This window comes from Xenopus laevis, chromosome 2S (genome assembly GCF_017654675.1).
Source record: "Xenopus laevis strain J_2021 chromosome 2S, Xenopus_laevis_v10.1, whole genome shotgun sequence".
Taxonomy (NCBI): Eukaryota; Metazoa; Chordata; class Amphibia; order Anura; family Pipidae; genus Xenopus; species Xenopus laevis.
In genome coordinates, this window is record NC_054374.1 from 83,358,574 (window position 1) to 83,385,286 (window position 26,713).

General features: G+C 37.0%; 1 protein-coding gene across 2 annotated transcripts in view; it reads left to right on the forward strand.

Annotated features, from left to right (window-relative positions):
• vmp1.S (vacuole membrane protein 1 S homeolog) overlaps positions 1–26,713 on the forward strand; it is a 101,971-nt gene that overhangs the window by 3,490 nt on the left and 71,768 nt on the right. For both annotated transcript variants that reach the window (XM_018249609.2, XM_018249608.2), the window contains exons 3-5: positions 1,091–1,226; positions 2,946–3,036; positions 5,645–5,755. In XM_018249609.2, the coding sequence (XP_018105098.1) occupies positions 1,091–1,226; positions 2,946–3,036; positions 5,645–5,755 (338 nt within the window). The remainder of the gene's footprint in view (positions 1–1,090; positions 1,227–2,945; positions 3,037–5,644; positions 5,756–26,713) is intronic.

The following is a 26,713-nucleotide window of genomic DNA, read 5'->3' on the forward strand; positions in this document are numbered from 1 at the left end:
CTCTAAACTATATATTCATGCAAATGATGCCGTTGTGTACATAGCAAATATTAAATCATGCACACAAATGTTAATTATGCATGCACACAGCACAAACAATAGAAGGCACATGGTTTGCAACGTAGAAGGATGTATGGGACAGGAGGGGCAAAAGGCAACTAAACCAAAAAAAAAAAAGAAAATAGGAGGTAGGATCCTTCAGCGATGTTATACCTGCACTTCAATGCAGGTGTTTTCGTAGGTTAGCATGTTGTTAAATGAGGTGCATGCCCAATTGCTTTGTGGGTCAGGCTTTCATTTTCACTTTTTATAGTCTATATATACAGCAACTCATATGTTGTTAGATTAACAAATAATTAAAAAAATAAACTGTTCCAAGGCTGTATTTACAAAACTGCAAGGGGCAGGTTTATCAAGTGTCGAATTGAGAATTAGAGATTCGAATTTTCAAATTTTTTTTATAGTCAAAACTGTCACATTCAGCTAGGGAGTTATTCAAATTAGATTAGAATTTTTGAAACAAATTCTAATGAGCTTTTAGAGATTTATCATACTCCGGCCCTTTAAGAACTCAAATTTGACTATTTGCCACCTAAAACCTGCTGAATTGCTGTTTAAGTCAATGGGAGAGGGATCAATTTGGAGCTGTTTGCAGCCTTCTTGACATTCAATTTGAGTTTTAGGGTAGATTTAATTCTTCCGAGTTTTAAAAAATCGATTTGTGTGACAATGATATTATATTTATCAGTCAGAGCATACAAATATTTACATAAAGTGGCAGATTTTTTCATTTTATCATCATATTGATTGGTGTTTTCACTTTACACTAAATCTGGATATTTTGTTGTGGATTAAAATAATTGGCTCTCAAGTCTTGAATAAAAGGGCCTTCAGTCAGTCCCTCTGGCCAGTGTCTATTGAGCCTCTTGGATACTTAGACCAGCCGGTTGGGAACCTGATTGAAGGCTCTGCTGGGACAAGGAATAATGTGAATGGTAAACAGCTTCTCTGTAAAGTTCTGTGTACTATATTGACACTACATGAATTAAGACAATAATAAGCTGTTTAAAATAAACTTTTTATTTCTCAGACCCCTCTTTTATAAGTGATAGGAAGACAAGGGACATTGAAGAAAGACAAAGTATTGTTCTCTGGAGAAAACCACTAATTACCTTGCAGTATTTTATCCTGGAAGTCCTAATAAACTTGAAGGATTGGAGCATAAGGTAAATATGTAGTTATCCTCTTGTTTGTAAGTTGTAGCAGTTATGCGTTTAAGTTATATTGTCTGTTTGTAGGTCTCTGGCATACTATTGCTGACCAGCTATTTATCTCTTAAATACAGCTTATGTTGAAATCTGTCAAAAGGTCTTGCCACATTTAAGAAGACTTTGTCACTAGAACCTTTGTACAGTACATATCAGCTAAAGGATATTATGACGTGCTTAAAGTGTGGTGGAAAACTGCTGATCTTAAAATGCTGCAAATACATGACCAGTTGTTTTATCATTTACATGTACATGTTTTACTAGTTATAGTCTATAGCACACTGAGCTATTCTGTAAACTTGTGATTTTGCATGTATGATGCTTTGCATGTAAAGTTTTACCTCAAGTGTTCTTGTCAGTGCAAAATGACATTATTAAGATGAGGATGAAAATAAATTTGGTTAAATGGTCACAGAAAATGCGTTCTTAAGACATTTCAGATAAGCTAGGCAGAATATCAACATTCTACATTATCAGAGACATCAGCCACGTCCTCGACATAAACAAGTCCAGTTATGACACAACCACATTCCATTATTCCCTATCTCAGTAGTTGCCAAAACAATACATGTTTTGTCTTTATCTCCATAAAGGCATTCCTACCATGAGGCAGGTTGAGAAACCTGCTTCAGAATGCAGTGCCCCACAGCTTACTATAAAAGCTGACATTTCCTTTTTAAATTGGAAATTTGGCTCTAGCAGTGTGGTCCCTTCTTGCCCATGTAGTAATGCAAAAAAAACCCCCAAAAAAACAGAAGCACGGGGAATTGCACATTAGGGCAGCGTGGGGCTAGAATCACCCATAGATCTGTGAGTTTTCTACATAGGGATTGCTATTATAGAATGTTTGTAGCCATACAGTCATGTCAGAATGTAAAGACAAATGTCCACTTGTGTTTTCATTTTACTTCATACATAGACTATCCATTTCATAGTATAAGGAAGGTGTAAAGAAATTGTCAGACAGCCTGGAGACTCTCTTGTAGAATTAAAATGCCACAAGAAAGTCTTCAGACAGTTTAGATTGGTAAATTACTGCCCATACATTAGATAAAGCTAACTGCAGCAACAGACTGGCCAATTATTAGAATGCTGCAGCCACTTGCTGGAAACATGGCGGTATATGACTTGTTACATTTAAGTTGTTCAATGGGCAGATGCAGTGATGACGTTGCTCTGTGTGGCCCGTGCTTTTGATTTAGGCCTATGTGTGGGCCTGTCCTAAGGCTGTAATCGTTTTACTTCGCGGAAAATGAGCTAAACAGAAGTTATTTTGCTGAGATGCATTGACGTTTATGGGCTACAAAATGTTTTTAATGCACGACAAAATGTTTTTGATGTGCAACAAATTTTTGACGCGCAACATTTTTTCCACCCATTAGAGTCTATGGGCGTCATTTTCACAGCAAAACTTAGCGAAAAATTTTGCTCATCAATAACTTAGTATACAGAACGATAAATATATATATTTATTTCCCCTGATGTTTCTAAGTCTCTATGCATGTCAGATCTTTATGTCCCTTTATGTTTCCATTTTTTCCATGGCAGGTATGTTTCATTCAATATTTGAAAGATTTTTAAAACTCTTATTTTTGATCGTCACCCATATTGCTTTACTTTGTTCAGATTGTGCACTTAATTTTCTAACAACTGGATGTATTTTTATTCTCTTTTAAGATTATGGCACCGTCGGATGATGGTGATGTCTGTTTTGCTGCTGCTTGCAGTTCTTTCAGTAGCGTATTATATAGAAGGAGCACATCAACAGGTATGTTTTTCACTTATCATTCTCCAGTAGCATAGCATAAGCTTACCATGGTTTCACAAAGCAAGCTCCTTCAAGAGGATTTTGTTTACTCTGTATAGCAGTGTTTTCTTTGTGCAAAACAAATATTAGTCCAAAGTAATTTTTTTAATTTAGTAAAACAGAACTGCCTTTTTAAGTACTGCATCTTTCTTTCTATGAATATACAATTTACAAAGTAATTCTTAACCAGAAAAAATTATTAGTGGAGAGGGAGAAAAAAAAATCAGTTCTCCAAAACTCCGCCACAAACAGAAAATGATACATTTATTTACACTGGAGCAATGCACCCCCCTCCCCCGGTGAGAGTTTTTACCTAGCTCCCAGGTCTTTATCACAAGCAATTTAAGATAAAGGTTGGCAAAATATAAACATAAATATAAAGGTTTTATCCAAAATAAATAATAAATGGATAAAAGACATTTACATGCCAATGGATTGGAGAAATTAGTCGCCCATCGACAAATCTTTACTACTGCGGGTGACTAATCTCCCCAAATGCCTTCCTGCTGGCAAGAATGCGAATCTCCGGCGGAATGGCATATGTAGTGCTTCGTTCTTCGAAGTTGCCCATAGTTGCCTCACAAGGAAACTTTAGGTGACTTTGGAATTTTGAAATGATACATATGCCATCTCACCGGCGATACGCATTCTTGCCGCCGGGAAGGCATTTTCGTGGAGATAAGTCTCCCGCAGTAGATGATTTGTTGCTGGGCGACTAATCTCCCCATCTGCCACCACCCTAAGAAGCTCTTTCTCAAAGGGTACTTCAGTTGCACAAGCCTCCCTTTTTTTTTTAGGAGATAACAAAGGATTATTCTTTACATGAAATATTAAAGGGATACTGTCATGGGAATTTTTTTTTTTTTTTTTTTTCAAAACGCATCAGTTAATAGTGCTGCTCCAGCAGAATTCTGCACTGAAATCCATTTCTCAAAAGAGCAAACAGATTTTTTTATATTCAATTTTGAAATCTGACATGGGGCTAGACATTTTGTCAATTTCCCAGCTGCCCCTGGTCATGTGACTTGTGCCTGCACTTTAGGAGAGAAATGCTTTCTGGCAGGCTGCTGTTTTTCGTTCTCAATGTAACCGAATGTGTCTCAGTGGGACATGGGTTTTTACTATTGAGTGGTGTTCTTAGATCTACCAGGCAGCTGTTATCTTGTGTTAGGGAGCTGTTATCTGGTTACCTTCCCATTGTTCTTTTGTTTGGCTGCTGGGGGGGAAAAGGGAGGGGTGATATCACTCTAACTTGCAGTACAGCAGTAAAGAGTGATTGAAGTTTATCAGAGCACAAGTCTCATGACTCGGGGCAGCTGGGAAATTGACAATATGTCTAGCCCCATGTCAGATTTCAAAATTGAATATAAAAAAAATCTGTTTGCTCTTTTGAGAAATGGATTTCCCATGACAGTATCCCTTTAAAGGACTTAAATGTTGTAACTTAAATGTTGTATTTTCTTAGTGAATAACTATGGTGGTCCCAAGCTTTTTTTATCCCACTCACACCACACTATGATACATGTATTTGCTTGATTATATTTACTATAACAGAAGATGGTAAATTAATAAAACCCTCATTTTACACCATTTTTCAAAGTCCCACCAATATATAATGTATAATGAATTTCCCTGGTTTTACATTTTCCTGGATTTTACATAATTTTTTTCCTGGTCCTTTGAAGAGCGTAATTTGGGGGTTTTACTGTACTGTATTTTTGTCTGTGCCTGAAAAAATGTAAGGCCTTGTAATTAAAGGGATACTGTCATGGGAAAAAATTTTTTTTTCAAAATGAATCAGTTAATAGTGCTGCTCCAGCAGAATTCTGCACTGAAATCCATTTCTCAAAAGAGCAAACAGATTTTTTTATATTCAATTTTGAAATCTGACATGGGGCTAGACATTTTGTCAATTTCCCAGCTGCCCCATGTCATGTGACTTGTGCTCTGATAAACTTCAATCACTCTTTACTGCTGTACTGCAAGTTGGAGTGATTATCACCCCCTCCCTTTTCCCCCCAGCAGCCAAACAAAAGAACAATGGGAAGGTAACCAGATAACAGCTCCCTAACACAAGATAACAGCTGCCTGGTAGATCTAAGAACAACACTCAATCATAAAAACCCATGTCCCACTGAGACTCCTTCAGTTACATTGAGAAGGAGAAACAGCAGCCTGCCAAAAAGCATTACTCTCCTGAAGTGCAGGCACAAGTCACATGACATGGGGCAGCTGGGAAATTGACAAAATGTCTAGCCCCGTGTCAGATTTCAAAATTGAATATAAAAAAATCTGTTTGCTCTTTTGAGAAATGGATTTCAGTGCAGAACTCTGCTGGAGCAGCACTATTAACTGATTCATTTTGAAAAAATTTTTTTTTCCCATGACAGTATCCCTTTAAATATATATATATATATATATATATATATATATATATATATATATATATATATATATATATATATATATATATATATATATACATATAAAACTGTATCACCTGCTTTTGAAGCAATAAAATGTACATTTTTGTCTTAATTATAATTCATTGCATTTTCCTGTTTTTCAGTATGTACAGTATGTTGAGAAAAAATGTTTATGGTGTGCCTACTGGGTAGGCTTAGGAATACTGTCCTCAGTCGGACTCGGAACAGGTCTTCATACCTTTCTACTTTATTTGGTAAGATGTTTTCTTAAATTAAGATTACAATTGTTTAATTTATTTGTAATAATATGACTGCATTTCATTTTAACCAAGCAAGCAATCATTGTTAATGGTAATTCTACTGGGTTTCTTTTATTTAAAGAACAAAAAGATCTTGAGTAACTGGGGTGTAGAAATTTTTAGACACCCTCTAGTGCAGGGATCCCCAACCTTTTTCACCCGTGAGCAACATTCAGATGTAAAAAGAGTTGGGGAGCAACATAAGCATGAAAAATGTTCCTGGGTGGTGCCAAATAAGCGCTGTGATTGGCTATTGGTAGCCCTTATGTGGACTGGCAGCCTACAGGAGGTTCTGTTTGGCAGTACATCTGTTTTTTATGCGACCAAAACTTGTCTCCAAGCCTGGAATTGAGAAATAATCACCTGCTTTGAGAGCAACATCCAAGGGGTTTGGGAGCAGCATGTTGCTCACGAGCTACTGGTTGGGGATCACTGCTCTAGTGACTCTAATAATCAGGATGAGAGCTGCTGCCATCTTTCTAGGCATCCCCTGTGTTTCTTCAGACTTTGCGCAGACAGAGAACTCTTCAGAAAAGTTTCAGTATGCATGCCCCCAGTCTGAAAGCTGACTAAGGCATAGAGGATACCTTTGAAGCCGGTAGAAGATGGCGGCACCTCATTAGCCGAGGCTGGTGTGCTTCTTACAAAAGAGGAGCACCAATCAGGGGTATGAGTAAATTATTAGAGTCATCTTGTCCTATTTTTAGTACAGAATAACCCTGGTCCCAAACATTACAGATAATAAACCTCAACTGTAGTAAGAATGTTTTTGGTTAAACATAAAGGGGCATATTTACCAAGTGTGAGATTAGAACTCGCCACAGAAAAACTCACTCACTTTCTATTTATTCCTATGGGGTTTTTAGTTTTTTTGAGTTCACCATTTGAGACATATGCTTTAAATACCCCATAGGAATGAATAGAAAGTGAGTCAGTTTTTCTGTGGTGAGTTCTGAATTCACACTTTAATAAATCTGCCCCAAAGGTTTGCAACCTGTTCTCTGTATGTATATGTATTCAGGGCCGCCATCGGGGGTATTTCAGTCATGTGCCCCATGGCAGGAGACTGGGCTTGTGTGGGGGGGGGGTGGTTTGGTTGTACCATAGGCAGAATTATGGCTTAATTTGTGGGTGGCTGATGCAGATCAGAGGCTTGGCTGTGCATATGAAGGATATTTTTTCCAATGTCCATTTGGGTCTCAAGCCCACTTGTAAGCTAATAATTGGGTCTGCCTGGGGTGCCCATTGCTTACTGTATTGTATATGCATATTTGTTCTGGGCTACAGAAAATGCAGAATAATTATCTGTGACATGCTGATGCTTTGTAGTGTTAAACATTTTCCTTACTGTATACAACATATGCTACACATGCTTATTCTTACTGTTTCAGGGCAGTAGAACATCAAAACATTCTAAACTTTTCTCTTATTTTTTTTTTTTGTTGGGCCCAGAAACTGTTTGTAGTAGGTACAATTGTTTAATGGTTAGCACTGCTGCCTTGCAGGTGCAAGGAGTCTGTATATTCTCCCTGTGTCTGCATTGGTTTCCTTCAAGTTTTCAAGCATGGTGTGTTAATGTGATCGTGACCTTACATTTTAGGGTGGTGGCAGACGGGGAGATTAGCCGCCCACCGACAAACCTTCTCTACTGTGGGTGACTAATCTCCCCAAATGCCTTCCTGCTGGCAAGAATACAAATCACCGGTGGGATGGCATACAAATCACATCAGATTTCCAAAGATTTTCGGGTTTCTTCGTGAGGCAAATTTGTCTGACTTTGGAAATCCGAAACAAATCATATTCCATCCCGCCGGCGATTCGTATTCTTGACGGCAGGAAGTCATTTGGGGAGATTAGTCACCGCAGTAGAGAAGGTTTGTCATTGGCCGGCTAATCTCCCGTCTGCCTCCACTCTTAAACTCCATGGGTTAGGCTCAGATGTAAAGGAATCATGTGGGTAAAGCACTTCAAACATACTGTATGTTTCTGTTATATAAATAAAGGAAACTGAAAATTCGTTTGAATCGGTACATTGTTGAATTCCTGGACACTGAAAAGAAGTTGCTTGAGACCCAGAGGGTAGCCTCTGTACAGGCCTGGATTGAGATTCAAAATAGGCCCTGGCATTTCAGGCACACAGAGGCCCAAACAGGCCACACAGCAGCCCAAACAGCCTCCCACCAGCCCAAAATATAGTGACTGTCTATGGCAACTTATAGCAGCCCCTCTGGCATTTGCAAGAACCCACAGATCCGGACCTGCCTCTGTAGTTGCCTTGTAATATGTTATTGGTCAATTCACATTACATAGTTACATAGTTACATTGGGTTGAAAAAAGACAAAGTCCATCAAGTTCAACCCCTCCAAATGAAAACCCAGCATCCATACACACACCCCTCCCTACTTTTAATTAAAATTCTATATACCCATATCTATACTAACTATAGAGTTTAGTATCACAATAGCCTTTGATATTATGTCTGTCCAAAAAATCATCCAAGCCATTCTTAAAGGCATTAACTGAATCAGCCATCACAACATCACCCAGCAGTGCATTCCACAACCTCACTGTCCTGACTGTGAAGAACCCCCTACGTTGCTTCAAATGAAAGTTCTTTTCTTCTAGTCTAAAGGGGTGGCCTCTGGTACGGTGATCCACTTTATGGGTAAAAAGGTCCCCTGCCATTTGTCTATAATGTCCTCTAATGTACTTGTAAAGTGTAATCATGTCCCCCGCAAGCGCCTTTTTTCCAGAGAAAACAACCCCAACCTTGACAGTCTACCCTCATAATTTGTCTTCCGTCCCTCTAACCAATTTAGTTGCACGTCTCTGCACTCTCTCCAGCTCATTTATATCCCTCTTAAGGACTGGAGTCCAAAACTGCACTGCATACACCAGATGAGGCCTTACCAGGGACCTATAAAGAGGCATAATTATGTTTTCATCCCTTGAGTTAATGCCCTTTTTTATGCAAGACAGAACTTTATTTGCTTTAGTAGTCACAGAATGACACTGCCCAGAATTAGACAACGTGTTATCTACAAAGACCCCTAGATCCTTTTCATTTAAGGATTAGGTAGGCAGTTTCCTCCTTACTGTATATGAAAGGGCGTCCTTCAAGCAGCATGCAATCACTATTCAGAACCTTATTTCTCCTCTGGTGTATATGATGATTTTCCCTGGAGACATTTCATTTTACTTTTTTTTTTGGACTGTGCACTTTTATTCATTCTAGCTAGTAAGAATTAAAGGGGATGATTATTTTCAGATAACTCAATATAAACTCATCCTGTCATTAAAAAAAACAACTTGTTTTTAGATACAGTCACAACAATAGCTACCATTGAAGCTGTTGTTTCCCAACCTGAAGTTTCTCACAGTCCCCATCCAGTGCCAAGTAGTGATAAAACTGATCAGACATGAAGCTATAGTGCATATGACCCTTTTATTCTGGTTTGTCTTGATACAGTTGGCAGTTTACTTCCCACAGGGAAATGCTATTTAACTTAGCTGTCTGTTTAGTTGGACCCTTATCATGCCAGTATCCAATTTCCTGAGCAATGAATTAGCAATGGCTGAACTATACAATATAATTCTTCTATATTTTTGCTTTCCAACTGTTCTACCTAAATGTAAAAAGGTCACAGGCTTGTTGCCACTGATGATCTTTTGCTGTGAGCTGTTAAATACATTTGGCCAGTAGAATTGTGAGAGGCACTGCCTACAGACTAAAGCTTCTCTTCTCCCCATGGGCCTATGTCTGTTTTGTTGCATCATAAACATAATCTACAAAAGAAACTATTAATAAACCTTGCTAGTTAAGGTCCCATAGTGAGAAATCTGTGTTTGTCATAGAGTTATCACAGAAGTATTTGCTTTTTCTAAATCCAATGTTGCTATTTTAGAACTGTCACAAATATTACTTGCCTTTGAAGCATATAATATGTTGAAAAGATGTTTTGTTTTTTTTTGGATGGTTGAGTTAATCACCTGTACCTTACTACGGTACCCTTCTATTTTGAGGCAGCCCAAGGCTGTTTTCCGCTTCTCTTTTTTTTTTTTTTTTTTTTTTAATTTTTTTAGCACTTAATGTGTGGGAGTTTTATGCACAAGGGTTAAATCAAGAGCAACTTCTTGTTCTGCAGAAACAGAACATATTTCTTAGAACGTGGCAATATAATTAAAATTGTAATTAGAGGTTCTGCGTGGTAAAAGTGATTTCTTTTTTCTCTCTCTAATAATATCAGTACCTTGTACTTGATCCAAACTAGGATATAATTAATCCTTATTTTAAGCAAAACCAGCCTATTGGGTCTGTTTAATGTTTACATGATTTTTTAGTAGGTTTAATATATCCAAATTATGGAAATATCCATTTTCCGGAAAAAAAAAACCCTGGTCTTAAGCATTCTGGATAACAGGTCCCATACCTGTACAAATGATTTCTCTCTAAGTTTAAATATGCATATTGTAAAATTGTATTGCCATCTTGTGTGACGTATTGGTACTGCAGTTTTTCCAGCAAGCATTTTCTTCCAAAAAGTAATCATTTTAGTTTAGTCTGATTTTCATCAATGAAGATCAAAAGAACATTTGTATTTCAGATTGTCAGAGTTAAAGGACCAGTAACACCAAATATTTTTATCTAAAAATTCCATTCCAAATGCTAAAATAATAGCCATACCCTAATACATTGATATAAATTACCTAGCTGTTTTTTTCAAAAAATGTCAAAATAGCCTTTCTCCATGACTCTCTGTAAAATGGCGAAAAGGCGACCAGTTCCCACATCGTGCTCGCTCCCGACGTGTTCCACCACACAGAACCGGAAGTGGGGAACAGGAAGTCAGAAAACACAGAGAGAGCAGCCGGGAGGTAAGGTGGTGACAGTCTGAGCACCATGAGAGAACTGCTGAGGGGAGGGAGACTACAGGGAGGGAAAGGCTGTGTGCAGAAAGACTGCCGTGAGAGAAATGCTGGACGGGAGGGAACCAAATCGCTGGGCAGAAGAGCGGGGCTAGAGGCTGCTCTAAGATAAGAAATGCTTCGTGAGATCAAACGGAACAGCTGGACAAACGAGCGGGGAGAGATACAGAAAGGCTGCAGATAAATTGCGGAAGGAAGTGAAAGGCTTGTGAAGAGAGTCTGTGGGGCGAGAGAGACATGCTGTGTGGAGGGAACAGAGTGGCTGTTTGTCCAGCCGTTCGGTTTGATCCCACGTAGCATTTCTTATCTTAGAGCAGCTTCTAGCCCCGCTCTTCTGCCCAGCGATTCTGTTCCCTCCTGCCCAGCATATCTCTCACGGCAGTCTGTCTGCACACAGCCTTTCCCTCCCTGTAGTCTCTCTCTCCCTCCCCTCGTCAGTTCTCTCATGGTGCTCGGACTGTCACCACCTTACCTCTGTGTTCCGACTTCCTGTTCCTCACTTCCGGTTCTGTGTGGAGGAACACGTCGGGAGCGAGCACGCTGTGGGAACTGGTCGCCTTTTCGCCGTTTTACAGAGAGTCATGGAGAAAGGCTATTTTGACATTTTTTGAAAAAAACAGCTAGGTAATTTATATCAATGTATTAGGCTATGGCTATTATTTTAGCATTTGGAATGGAATTTTTAGATAAACATTTTTGGTGTTACTGGTCCTTTAAGTTGCCAACTGCATGAAGAGCAACTCATTTCGTGCAGATTGCAAAAAAATGGCACTATTTTGCCACATATGTGGTTGGGCCAAGCGTATCTGCACGACTACAGATGAAGCTCATGAGTGTAAAGGGCCCAGTGGGGTCCCAATAAATCAGCATTTTTAGTTTATCTTTGTAGAATTGATAAAAGGAACTTCTAATTTGGGGCCTAAATAGAATTTGCTCTGGGTCCCATAATAACCAGTTATGCCACTTGCGAAACATTCATAATGCCAATATTCAGCTTTAGGCACAACTATGCTATTGCATTGGGACATGTGCCACATCCGTGGCCCAATGCTGTCCTCTGATTTCCTTTGTTATAGCCACAATCAGATTTTGGTCAAGAAAGGTTTTTTTGGTCCCATGTGCAAAGTGATCTTCCAGTCCAGAGACTGATTCAGCAGCCAGTACCTGCCTATGAGCACCTTTACTTCAATAATATTTTTAGAAACAATAAATCTAACTGCAAATGAAATAGAATAAAAAGCCACTGTGACAGAGACTGCTTTTTCTTTATTAAAAATATGCCTTTTCTTGGTGATGCACACATTTAGGGTAAAAAAAAAGTATTGCACATAATGGTGGGCTGAGGCTATTTAAAGTCTTTGTTGTTGTTGTTGTTGTTGTTGTTGTTGTTGTTATTATTATTATAATATTCAATCCATAAGATCATATCAGGTTCATGAGCTCACTCCCAAGCTAGTTATTTTTGTTTCTGAATAAAAGGATTTGTTATCTGAATAAAATGATCCCTGAGTAATTGCTAAACAACCTAGGACTAGCTATACTGTTAAAAATGCAAACATACTATGAAAATTGCAAAGATCCAAGAAACGGAGTTTAAATATGTAAATGTTTTATGAAATGTTTTTACAAAGCTTTTAAAGCTTCTATGAACTGTCTCCTATAAGAGCCACTTGGTGGCACCATACTCATCGTCATAACATGAGTGTCATCATTTCTCTCTCAGCAATACTGAAGACTGTGAACAAGTTGAATAGATCATGTCGGGTTTTTTTTTATCAATTTCTGCAGAATTTAAATAGCGCTTTGAATGGATTAAAATTACATAATTATGTGTCAAATTGTAATTCTGTCTAGTACTGTAGCACATTCAATTTAAGTTTGAGCTAAAATAATCATGTCTTTCTCTTCAGTTTAGCGCAATAGCACTTTCTGTAATGGTACAGGTATGGGATCCATTATGCATAAAGTTCCTAATTAGGGGAAGTCAGTCTCCCATAGACTCCATTTTAATAAAAAAAAATGTAAATTGATTTTCTTTTTCTCTGTAATAATAAAATAGAACCATGTCCATGATCACAGCTAAGATATAATTAATAATTCTAAGAGGTAAAACTATCCTATTGGGTTTATTTAATGTCTAAAATAATTTTGAGTAGACTAATGCTTGGAGACCCAAATTACGGAAAGATCCTTTATATGGAAAACAACAGGTCATGAGCATTCTGGATATTAGGTTACATACCTGTAGTAGCACTATAGCCCTGTGGCAAGATTCCAGAATAGTTAACCCTCGACTATATCAATTCCAGGCCAAGGGTGTACAGGTATAGGATATGCTTTCTGGAAACCCGTTATTCACAAAGCTCTGTATGATGGGAATCGTCCCCCGTAGACTCGTTTTAATCAAATAATTTGGAATTTTAAAACATTTTCTCCTCTGTAATAACAAAACAGATCCTTGTACTTGATCCCAACTAAGATATTACAAATCCTTATTGGTGGGAAAACAATCCTATTGGTGTTATTTAATGTTTAAATGATTTTTAGTAGACTTAAAGGAGAAACAAATCCTTTTTACTAAAATCTGATGCGCTGAATCTGCAACGATGGGTAAATAACGAGTTAGGGGCATTTACCGATGCTAACACCTAGTATGGGGAGGAGCAGGTGGGGGTCTATGTAGGGTAGGGGGGGTATGGGATTTTATTATAAAGGTTTTGTTCTACGTTAAGGTATGATTCAAAATTATGGAAAACCCCCTATCTGAAAACCCCCCAGATCCCAAGCATTCTGCATAATAGGTCCCATACCTGTACAAACAAATAAACATACAAAAAGGCTGGTATGAGAAGGCCATTTATTTTAACTACTTTTAAGCTTTTACGCAAACCCCAATACCAGGCAACAAACAGAAACTATCAGGGTGCTTGATAGGGATTGGCGAATTTTTTGCCTTGTTTCGCCACGGAAATGAGGCCCATAGACTTGTATGGCGGGGTGCGACAAAAAAAAAAAAAAGATGCACGTCAAAAAAATTTCACCGCACATCAACATTTTTTTATTGGCCATAGACTTTAATGGGTGTCTGCGACATTTCGCCGGCGGTGAATTTTTGCCGAAATGGTTCAAATTCACCCATCCCTAGTGCTTGATGTTCTATAGCTGTAGAACCTTAGATTGCCCAGTCCTGCATATTTTAAGTAATGGAGTTACACAAAGTCTATTTTGCTCTGGGCCCTGAAACCATCCTAGGCAAAACAGTCAAACATAAGGTCATCTCTTTCTTGTCCTGACAAATAAGAAAAATTCCAGTTTTGAATTGGTTAATACAGGTATGGAATCCATTATCTGTAACCCCATTATCCAGAAAGCTCAGAATTAGATTTTCTTTTCCTCTGTAATAATAAAACATTCAGGTCTCATACCTGTATATATATTTTCGCATATCTTTTTTTAAAAAGCTTTTTATTAATCTTTCTGAACTGTTTGAGCGCAGTCACCGAACTGTTTGCTTGTTTGGCTTTACTACTTACAATCCAGAACAGATCTATAAAAGTATTTGGGGAGTTCAGATAAATCTGGCTGTATCTGAGGCAACATCAGCAGTGCATAAGCAAATGTTTCCAGTGATGATGTTGCAGACTTAAGGGAAAAAAATACTTGATATCCTCACATCGAACCCAGCCAGAAAATGATTTTCTAATTATAAAATGTTGTTATTCATTCTGTAGAGATTAAACATCATTTGGGGTCAGGTTAAGTGGAAACAGTGATTTGGGAGGCTAAAAACTGCTGTCTGTAGTGTACATATGTGTACAAACACAACGTTACTCATTCCCTTGTACGAGACAGGGGCAGGAAGCAGACATGTCATAGGACAAAAATAGGCAGCCAGCATGAGAAATAAGCCTTGCTAGTAAAATAGTCTGACTGTCTTCTGTAGGTCTTTGTCTTTGCTTACTCGCACATTTGGTTGGGAATTTTTTCCCCTCATAAATATTGGACATGGATCTTGGCCCAGGGTTCAAGGCAATAACAGATAAAAGAATATTAATCTCGCTTTTTGATCTAATATGTTGTTTACTGTCTGTTGATTTAAGGATATAGCATCACTCAAGGAAGGATGCTGATAGGGCAGTTTTACTAGATAATTATACAACCCAAAAACAACAAGTCTTTATTATAGATACATTTTTTTATTCACTTTAAGCTTTATGTGTCTGATTGCTATTATTTTTTTTGTCTCAGTCCTTTGGTGTATATTGTAAGTGAAAATCTATTCTATTTAGATTATTCAGATCTGTATAACGATTCCTGTGCCCATTGACACAGGGTGGTGCTCGATGATTCTAACTAATAGCTCTGCTTTTGCATCATGGCCCTTATGACTCAGTGCTAAGTACCTCCGAATATCAGTGTGCATTGACACCCTCTCCCCCCCCCCCGTTTATTTCACTGATATTTTCCCTTTTTTTGTTGGTAATATGTGGCTTTTACAAAGCTAGTTCTACAGCACATTGAAAACATGTAGTTTTCTCCTTATAGCCTTATGGTGTAATCATCATGCCCAGAATTGTATTACATTCACTCATACCCCATCATTTTCATGTTTTATTTTCTGTGCTCTCTGAAAGTGGGTCAAGGGCACACTATAAATGCACAATCACAGGGTACTAGAGTTTTAGAATTGTATTCTTGCTTTTGAAACAACTTTATGTTCCTTTCTAAAGCAGTTGCGTTACATTGCACAGCAAAGCCAATGGTTTTAAAGAATCAAACCACACCCCATATTGACATCATGCAACATTAATGCTTTTCTAAAAAAAAAAAGCATGATAGAGACAACATAATGTTTAACCCTATTGGTGACAAGGTCTAAAAAGGTGCTTATTCAAAAACTCTAACGTTGCAACACTATTATTTCACAATTTTCCAACATATTTCATGGAACAGTGCACTTTTTAATATAAACACAAAAACCTACAGTGTATGAAAATCATAATACCTCTGTATCATATATTTGCTGTATCACAATATGGATGTGAAAAATATTTGCCCTCTGTGCAGTTTTGGCAAGAAAATATAGAAACTACATGCAATAATATTTCATTCTAGAATTTAGATCCCAGGTGTGGGGGAAAAAAAAAAAAAAGAAACCCTACTTCTGGTTCAATGATCTATATACAACTTAATTGACTTAGTTAAGACATGATCATATTTGTTTAGAGACCTCTGCATTGTTTTATATTAGAGGGCTCATTTTTTAATACAAGTGTTATGCACTAGGCACAAAAACACTTTATAGGCAGCCCTAAAACGGCATGTACTACATCTTGGGTATGCAAATAAACCTCCATATTTGTAAATTGGGTTCATAGTGTGTGTGAATTGTCTTTTGTGCCCTTTGATCTTTTTGGTGCCAGAAACGGTTACGTGCAAGTCATTATAATGGTCACAATGTTTACTGACAAAAAAGCAGAAATTAAGTAATAACACTGTTTGAAAAGCCATTTCATGTAAAACTTTACATTTTCATATTTGAATGTTTGATAGCTTGACTCCCCACTATGTACAGAAGGGTCCACCTTGTCAAGAACAAATGATGATAATCTTTGCATGAGGGTTGTAACTAAATGTTTTCATTATATAGTGAATAAAGTACCCCCTCTTGTAAAATATAAGGATATTATAAGTTACCGAGGAGTTTCATGACCATATAAAAACACGAGGCCGAAGGCCGAGTGTTTTTATACAGGTCATGGAACTCCGAGGTAACTTCTAATATCCTCATATTTTGCAACAGGGGGTACTTTATTTATTATAATACACAAATTTCAGTGAGTCATGTGACAGAAATGACATCAGAACTCTCCGTTTATAACTGATGACATCAGAACTCACCGTTTATAAGGATATAATCTACAAGATATTCATGGCTTTTGTGTATTATATAGTCATAATGAATATACCTCCTGTATGTATGGGGCTGTCTGGTAAGTGAAGTTACATGAAATAACTCAATCTGATTCTTTGTCCTTTGGGGGTTGATAACACAATTACAGCTTTGATGAGCATAGAATGATTCATCAGTTTCCTGGTATTGCAATGCCTAAGGGCTAGAGAGCTTTTGTTTCACAGCTTAAACCACTGAGGAACTCCTTCTTTAATTTTGTAGTCTTTCTGACTACCTCACCTTTTGTAAAGGGTGAGTCAGAGCTTTTGTACAATTTGTAGCTTTTATTTTAATTACTATTCATACTTGATTCTACTATATAAAGAGAACATATAATATATGAATTTTCTCATCTTGTACTTCATATTCTACCTTTTTAAACTTTCTTTACAACCACCATATCTGCTACCTTCACACACTGTTAGTATCTGTAGTTTGTTTTAAATGAATGCTTTTTTAAAAACATTTTTTAGAGTTGAATATGTTCTCTAAAGGAATTGTAGTGTGTATTTTTTTTAACTAATGTGTAAAGTCTGCTCATTAGCTTCCTCAGATTATTTGCTTTACTTTCCTGTTCTAAACAAAATAAGTTCAAATGCCCCACGTGCCACTATCTTTACATTAAAGATTATTTTGTATAGGTATAAATTAACAAATTGATACTAGTGGAACACACGGCAGTTTTAACCACCTTCGTGCTCCTGGATAGAAAAGCGGCAGCTAAAGGGACATGTTTACTAAAAGAGAGAGTTCAAATTTGATGTATTTTCAGGGCAAATTAATATTTTCAACAACATAATCAATTTTCTAACAGGACAGTATGATTTTTGGTGAGTTCACTTCACTTTGCAACTGGTGACCATTAACATCTTTTTTTCCAGGTGAAAAACCACCTGGGAAATATGCACTACAGTTGCATGGTGAAATTACAATGGTGAATATTCATGGAGAATTTAAACCAGGAGGAATTTCGCGACATTAATCGGGCAACCGCTTACTTGAGATTTTTAGTACATGTGAGAAAATACACCTGGGGGGGGGCTCTTTATTAAAACTTGATTTTTTTTCTGCCCCATTATCTAAATAATAGTTCGACCAAACTCACATCCACTATCTGGCTTAATTTACTAACAACTTGTATAGAAAATTGTCTGTGTGGGAAAAGTCTTGACAAAATCGTGCTACTTTCATCTGAAAACCCCAAATTATTCGGATTATTGAACAAAAAAAACCCCTAATTTATTAGGTTATCAAATGAAAACTAGCGTCAAACAGCTCGAATAGTTTGACAATCATGAAGGCATGAGGACCATCTGCCATTGATTTTACCTGATATAGACAAGTTTTAACTGGAGTATTTTCAGATTTGAATTCATAGCAGATTTGGAGTGTAATATAACTTGAACAATTTGAGGCTTTTTTTCCATTCAAAAAACTTTAAACTCAACCAGAAAAAAAAATTGAAGCTTTATAAATAAGCCCTTTGATGTATTGAGGTGGCGTTAGGAGAGGAGAAAATTTGCATTTTAGTATACATTCCCATTTCTAATGTTATTAAATGTCAAGTGCCCTGTTGACACACAGATTCGTGGCAGACAGATCTCTGTTTATATATTATATAATATCTGTTTGACATGCGATGGATCTGTGTTTGCACTCACTTATAATGTTACAGAGAGAACAATTGAATACTAGAAGAAATACATACATATTGATATTATGTAACATATCTGATATCACAGCACGGGATTTTTGATTGTTTACATTAGTCAATTATAGGGCAAATTTATGAAGGATCAAACTTGGGAATCCATTTAACCACACTTCTTCGCTGTTGGTAAAATGCAGAAAATTGGATTCATGTGTCAATTCTTTAGAATTTGTTCAAATTCTCTGAGCAGGTTAATGTTGCAAATTATGTCTGCTAAAAAAATGCTCCTGCTCTAATTTCAAAGTAAATGTTCTCTTTAGTCTGTATAAGATTTTGTCTTTACACTCGCACTCTTTTATTCATGGCCTTTGGTGTAAAAAATATATGAGGTGATTCAGACTAAAGACCATTTTTTTTTTCCAAGTGTTTACTAAAACAATCTATTTCAGCCATATACATTTCAGTTGAATATCCCTTGTTGAATATTTTAGTTTGCAGTATTAACTTACATACTATGGCCATTGTTTTATAAACCAAATTCAGGTATTAAAGCACATTGCTTTCCAAGTGCTTTGGCTGTTTCTCCAGAGAGCTTATTGCCAATGAAGAACATTTTTACCACAATATACACCAGCTTTAATATGTATCATTTAACTCCTGACAAAGTGGTTATTGTATGGCACCCCTTTAAAAATGTATACTTTAATACTTTATTTAGTGCTCCATTTGGGCCATATGCTTACATCTTAATACAATAAGAACCCTGCATGTCTCTTAATAATTAATTGTAATATTTTTTTGTAACTATTGGAACCCAAAGACTGTTCTTTTAGATGGGAGTTAATGCTCTCTAACAGTCCAGTCCGTGAGAAGCCATTTAACAGTTGCAGGTAGTGGTTTCCAACTTCTCCTTTTCTTCCTTTCCTTTTCCATTGCCTGATATGAGTTTCACTATTTTAATTTTGCACAATTGCTTTTTGTTGCTCTTTATTAACAACTCATTTTAGAAGTAATTCTAATTTACAATTAATTTTACATCCTAATGATTTGTTTTTATTAATAGAATTCATCATTGTTTCCACAACTTTTAATTGATATTATTACAGTCTTGCAAAGGTGAAAAAGCCTTTCGTGGAATGGTATATTTCTGTAGTTAACTACCTATTTAATCATTGACTATGTAAATATCCATAAAAGTAGCTTGGAATAGCATTTGGAGTGCAGAAAACGTTTTGAGATCTTCTCTACAACTGTAATCGTCACTTGTGACTCTCCGGATGTTACAGCTACAGCTCTCGGGGGCATGTAGTTCTTTCACAAACAGGATTGCAGCACAAGCTTTTCTCCTAGTGTCCTCCTTTGTGCCATTCAGATTACACTCCAGACATATGACCCCCAGCAATCATCTTACTGTGAGGCTACCAGCCTCTCCATTGTCTGGCCCAGATACTTAACATATTTACAGTGAGCTGCTGGGGACATCAGCCTACCAATTATCAGAGGGTAGTGGGGTCTACAAATATTCAAACCAGAGCAGCCCAGCCCATCTTTTTAAGTATGGGCCACTGCTCAGAATCACATCTGTGTCCATGCAGCTGCATTTTTAACTGTACACTCCAGTTAAACCCTACTTATTAAGAATTCTTTAACCAGTTTTTACTATTAAGGCAAACTCAAGCAAATGTACAATTGAACAATCAGTTTGTTATTTTTCTTAGTTTAAAGTAAGCTGTCCAATAACTAGGGATGCACTGAATCCAGGATTCAGTTCGGAATTTGGGCAGGATTTGGCCTTTTTCCGAAGGATTCGGCCAAATCATTCTATTCATATGCAAATTAGGGGCAGGGAGAGAGCGCATGACATTTTGTCACAAAACATGGAAGTAAAACATTTTTTCCCATTCCCACCCCTAATTTGCATATGCAAATTAGGATTTGGTTTGGTATTCGGCCGAATCTTTCGCAAAGTAATCAGGGGTTCAGCCGAATCCAAAATGTTGGATTCGGTGCATCCCTACCAATAACTATTGTTTTTCAACTGGTTATGGTTCACTCTTAAACTTTTAATGCACTGCACTACATTTATTGCCTTGTGCAACCTCTTTTGCCATTATTCTTTAATACTGTATATTTGGGATGCTCCCCCCACCCCCCAGCTTATTACGGTAATGCTTCATTCTTACTGCATTCACTGCACACGAGACGCAACCAATCAAGATGGACAGTGAGAATGTAAAAATATATGATGTTATGAATTCATTTAACAGTTTACTTGTGCTTTCAGCTATTTAATCTTAACTTTTAAAAACATAATTTTGTCTATTGATGATGTTGTGTAAAATAAACCTATAGGATTACAAATCAAGTTAAACTCTTTAGCTGCCCATTGCTGACCTTTGTTCATTCATTCTTTTGATGGGCTGTGTGCTTCCCGCAAGTCTGAAATTAGACACCCCTGATCTACAGTGCTTTACAGGACTTGCAAGGATTATACCAAACTTATGAGTCTAGCAGGGAAAACTAGCCACAAGGAAAGGTCAACAGTTGTTAAATATTTTTTCTAAATCCAGAAGTGTTTAGCCATTCTTCTGTATTAAGAAATATCTGTTTTTCCTGTAAATGGAACATTGTATGGTATTCTAGCCTTAGAATTCCTAAAAACTCAATTTTACTATCCTATAACAGAAATAAAGACCTTTCTGTGTTAAACCTCCGTTTACTTCTTTGGATTCTCAAAGAATTATGGCCATTTATAATAGAAGTCCTGTCACAGAGATCTTAAATCCGTAAACCAGCACATTTTAAAAGTTAAATGTGCCAAGGTCCCAAATATAGAGTTAAAATAGACTAATGGCTAATGCAGTGGTTTCCAGATTTTCACTTCAGGCCAGTCTTTGAGATCCAATATTTAGTCTATGAAAAGCTTGCTACTGCAACCATCTATCCACAGTTGACCATACACTGTGGATAGATGGTGGCCATACACGGGCCGATAAAAGCTGCCGACAGACCGAGTCGGCAGCTTATTGGCCCGTGTATGGGGGCCCCCGACGGGCTTCCCCGATCGAGATCTGGCCGAAAGTCGGCCAGATCTCGATCGGATGGGGTTAAAAATCCCGTCGGATCGCGGCCGCATCTGTTCGTTGATGCGGTCCCGCGATCCGACCGCCCGTTTGCGAACGTGAAGGATCCGATCGTTGGGCCCTAGGGCCCACGATCGGATCAGCCCGATATTGCCCACCTCAAGGTGGGCATATCGGAGGGAGATCCGCTCGTTTGGCGATGTCAAATCTATCCGTGTATGGCCACCATTACAATAGAAGCAACCGCATCAAGTAAATCTTCTCAAATCTCATTCCAAATTGCTTTCAATGATTAGCTTCCAGGAGAAAACATTGACATTTTCCTAAATCCCACACAAACTGGTCTTTAGGCTGACTCTCCCACCCATGGTGTTTGCCCACCTAGCAGGGCCTAAACAAGCCACAAGCAGGTTATACTACAAAATATGGTCAGTATATGCCTGTGTCTAATATGATATGATGTTAACCTATTCTATATAATGACTCTTTCACTGTTTCTGTTACCACTCCTGATATGTGTCCCTGACATCCATATGTGCAGGTTATTAGCCTGGTGCTATGCTTGTACACAGCCATTTTGATGTTTTGCCCTACATTCAGTCAGGAGAACTGTGAGCTTGAACTTATTCACAGTTCCTATAGGCTGTTTTAGTCTATCCCCATTTTTCAGTATGGATATCCTTAATATGTCTGGGTAGCAGGGTAGCTTTTCTTTTGGTATACAGGGTGCCAGTGTTATTATGTGCACAAACACTTATTCACTTCCAAAATGAATGAAGTACCCTTTTCTCCCACAATCATGCCTTACTGCCATTAACCAGCAGAAAAAAAACAATATGGACGTACCCTTGTAAAAAAATTTTTTGGATTTATTCTCCAAAAATACCTTGGAGATCTTCTTCCAGAGTTAAAGAGCCAGTGCCGTGTGTGTGTGTATAAAATGTGGTTTTTTTCTTTTTTTTCTTTTTTACACACCTTTAAATTAGAGAGAGTGGGAGCAATATTTTTCTCTGATACTGTATGTTTTTCTGATGTATTTTATTAACTAACTTCCTAGCTAATTTTTAATGAATGTGAAATTTGTATTCAGAAAAAAAGGTGGAATGGCATATGGCACTAATGATTTTTCGGGAAGCTGGCAACTTACTGTTTTACTTAAGTTTTCAGGCCAACACAGACTACAGCTAGCTTGACTTACACCAGTCAGCTCCCAATGACCATTCATTCCTTGGATATATTTATAAATCACTTTGGAATTTGTGGCAAATCACATTCCAGTCAAACCGCAGGCTCCATATGGTCTACAGTCAAAGTGTGGCAAGTAAATGTTTCACAGGTGAATCAGCATGGGAACCAGAATGTAGTCTCTTTGTTTCTACTTGCCTTCCCCATGTGTGGAATAGCATATTGGTTTATTGATGACTAATAATCTATTGATGCTGTGTCTGCATGTAAGCTCTTAAAACAAGGGTTTGCATATCCCTGGGTGTTGGCAAGCATGAATTTTGCAATCATAAAGCAGCACTGCTTATTAAACAATTTAATAAAACATGAATCAGAGTGTGATTGCATATTAGTTTAGAATTCTGGTTTACAAGGAGGTTCTGTGAGGCAATCACTGGTACATTTGACTTCCAAATAATGAACAATTGCCTGAATTGCTTACACTGCATTTTGGTGCCATGACTGCATTTTCAGGTGAGCGTTAATGAATTTGAGGTAGGATACAAGCATTACTAATACAGGTAGTAGGATGTGCCAGTCCCCGAGTAAAAAGTTTAAAGCGGCACCAGCCTTTTAAATTTAAAATGTTTCTTGTATTATTTTTATTTAATTTATCTTTTTTCAAGCATCTAATGGCTTGGGGTATGGACTAATGGACATATTTATTTTGTGTTCAGAACGAATAAAAAGTCTAATGACCAAAAACATACTCAAAAACCCACATCTCCCTCCCCAAGGTTTGCTCTTAGCACAAGAAGAGAGTAACTATATTTACAGTCCATGTTTCCCTGTACAAGGCAATTCTGTTTAGAAAAGGTGCTTTTGTATTAGTATTACTAGTTATATGTATATGTATAGTTAGTATGTTTCTAGTATGTTTTTGAATTTGATTGAAATGTTTTCCTTCAACAATAGATTTCTCCAAATGCCAATATGTTTATCCAATGAGAGCTTAATTAATGTAGTTTTCTAATCTCTTGTGAATAATAACAGTTTGAGTTTTCATTTATGGAACTTTTGAGATTATCAGAATGAGGTGTAACTGTTCAAAATGAAAAATCTGTTTGGCTTATGTATGTGGCATATCGTCCTGTATAGCTTTTCAGTTTTTGAAAGTGCAGTGGTGCAATATAATATCTGTAATTTGACTACACATGTGTGGCTAATCACAGAGAATCTAGTCACTCAAACAGACCTAGTAACATTTTGGGGCTGATTTATTAATGGTCAAATTGAAAATAGTCAAAACTGTCAAACTCGACTAGGGAGTTATTCAAATTTGATTTGAGTTTTTTTTTTTAAAAAAATGTGAATTTGATTTTCGAGATTTATCATACTCTGGCCCTTTAAGAATTCAAATTTGACTATTCGCACCTTAAACCTGCCGAATTGCTGTTTAAGTCAACGGGAGAGGTCCAGGGATCAATTTGGAGCTGTTTGCAGCTTTCCTGACATTAAAGTTTTTTTCGGTTAAAAAACTCGAATAGAGTTTGATCGAATTTGATTCTAATTTTTGGGTCGTTTCAAATCATCTGAGTTTTAAAAATTCAATTTTAATAACACATTTTGATTGGTCGAATTTCTAATTTAGGGGAGTTTAGGGGAGTTTTTAAAAATTCACATGAATTTAAAATTCGACCTTTGATAAATGTGCCTCTAAATCTTAAAGAGATACTGACACCAGAAATTAAACTCTTTTTTACATCTATCATAATATTGCTTTTGAAGGCTACTTATAATTTTGCCATTAAGTATTTGCACAATGCTTTTACATTACCTGTCTGATGCCCCATGTTCCTGTATGAGGGCGCTGCCATTTTTGTGCAGCAGGAGTCCTTTAGCTTTAGAAACTTTAACTGACAGGCTGAGATGGGACAGTCAGGTTGGCAAAACAGTCCGGTTTAGAAACTTCAACTAACAATAACTTACAAAAACAAACCTCTCGGTAAAAAAATAATCAACATGACCTATAGGTAACTTTTAATGTACATTCATATTTTAAAAAGTAGTTTTTTAGTGGGTGAATTTGACCCGTTTCGTCAAAAATTTGCCACCGGCGAAATTTTGCCAACACCCATTAAAGTCTATGTGTGTCAAAAAAATGTTGTCGCACAGCAAATTTTTTTTGTCGCACAACGCCATACAAGTCTATGGGCGTCATTTCCGCGGCGAAACGAGGCAAAAAATTCGCCCATCCCTATTCCTGTCCTGTTGCTATTGTATTCTGTAACGTTCCAGATACTACTTTTCAAGGACCAGATGGTATTCGCGGCAGAAATCCTATTCCTAAAATGACTTTGCATCTTATGCCTGACCACCTTGAAGTTTTTGTAGGTTTAGCATTGGTTTTGAAATAATTTCTATCTCCCCTTGCAAACCTTTCATGCAGTTATTTGTAGGTCTAGCACTGATTTTGAAACAATTTCTATCTCCCCTTGTAAATCTGTTTCCTAAGAACATCCTTCCTCTATGTATCGGAATAAGTGTGCATTTGGCCAGTGTTTTCTATATAAACTTTGGCAAGTAGCACTGAAGATAGGCTCTGGGGAGATGAAGTTGGGACTTTTGAAAATGGGAACTTTTAGCAAAAGCAGATGTCCAAACCATATTATAAACACCCTGCCAAAACCATAGAATGAAGTTGTGCTGACTTCATTCTGGACAGCTGGTTAAAGTTGTTGAAAATCAGGCACATGATTCACTGGATCTTTAGTGTTTTTTAATCTTGTGTTTGAGAATGCTGAACAAGTTTAGCATAACAGTATAGCCATCCCATGCTTTTCCTTTTTACTGTAAAAAGACTTTGTGGTTTTTCCATAACTACACCCACTTTTTCCATTGTAATCCTATCTCATTATTATTTATAGGAATATATGACATGCCCTTTGTTATGGTGGTCAGGTGGTCTACTAGAAATATACAGATGTTTTTTCGGAGAGAAATCACTCTATGTTTTCCTCACATATATTTTTGCACTGTAAGAGTTTTAGTCTTATGACTTGCTGTTTTCATACACTGTTTTCTTTGGCTTCCGTACAGCTGGAATAATAGACACAATGACCTATTACTGGAAGTAATGTTGGTGGATGTGAAAAAGCACACATTGAACTCCCAGCTTCAGAATAAGCTAACCTTGGAAGGTTGCTAAAACTTATTTTACTTATCTGAAAGTTCTATACCTATTTTCTTGTCAAATTCATGCTATTGCTATTTGTTAGAAGAAACATCATTTATATTATACCTACGTATGCTTACATTATTGTATACTGCCAACTAATGTTACCTAAAATACAATTCTTTTGAGTTTTTGTTTTTAAACCCAGAATATATATTTTTTTCATTCCACCCTCACTGATTTGACCCTGCCTCCTAGGAGCCAATTTGATGATAGAGCAATACTATTACACATGTATAACATGCAGTATATCTGTATGAACACATATACATATTCTAAATAATGTAGATGATTTTGGTCATGTTTTCTCCCATAAAATAGATATAGTAATCACAGTAGTTCAAAAATCTGATAATGTTGAAAAATGAGCCTAAGTGAGAGGGTTAGGTATGCATGATGCAAATTTTATCAAGAGGTTCACTTATTTTTTTAGTCAATTTGTGGATCTGGCCCATAGATCTCCCTGGACTCTGCAAATGCCTTAGCTAATTTATTATTTAATTTGTCTGAAATGTATATAATTAGGACAGCAACCCATTTTTAATATGAACACTCGCTACTGGTGGTTTTCTTGCACGTTTACGGTTTCCCCAAGCTTCTGAAATATTTCTCTTGGTCTAAGTCCCATCTGTTGAATCTATACTTTGCTGAATTAGATTTTTATCCTGCATTTCAGCATGAACTTGAATGAATCCACATAAAATGTGCTTTACCTCCAAGCTGCTCTCATTGTTAATATGTTTTTATTGGTTTTAAATGTTTCCCTTGCCCTTCTGAGTTGTAATATCTTGCAGAATCTTTCTATTTTTTTTTTTTTTTTTTTTACTGGAAAAAGTAATGAGTGCAATTAATACATGTAGCTTCTCTTTGCTAATAGTCAGCATTTCCCATGTGTATCAA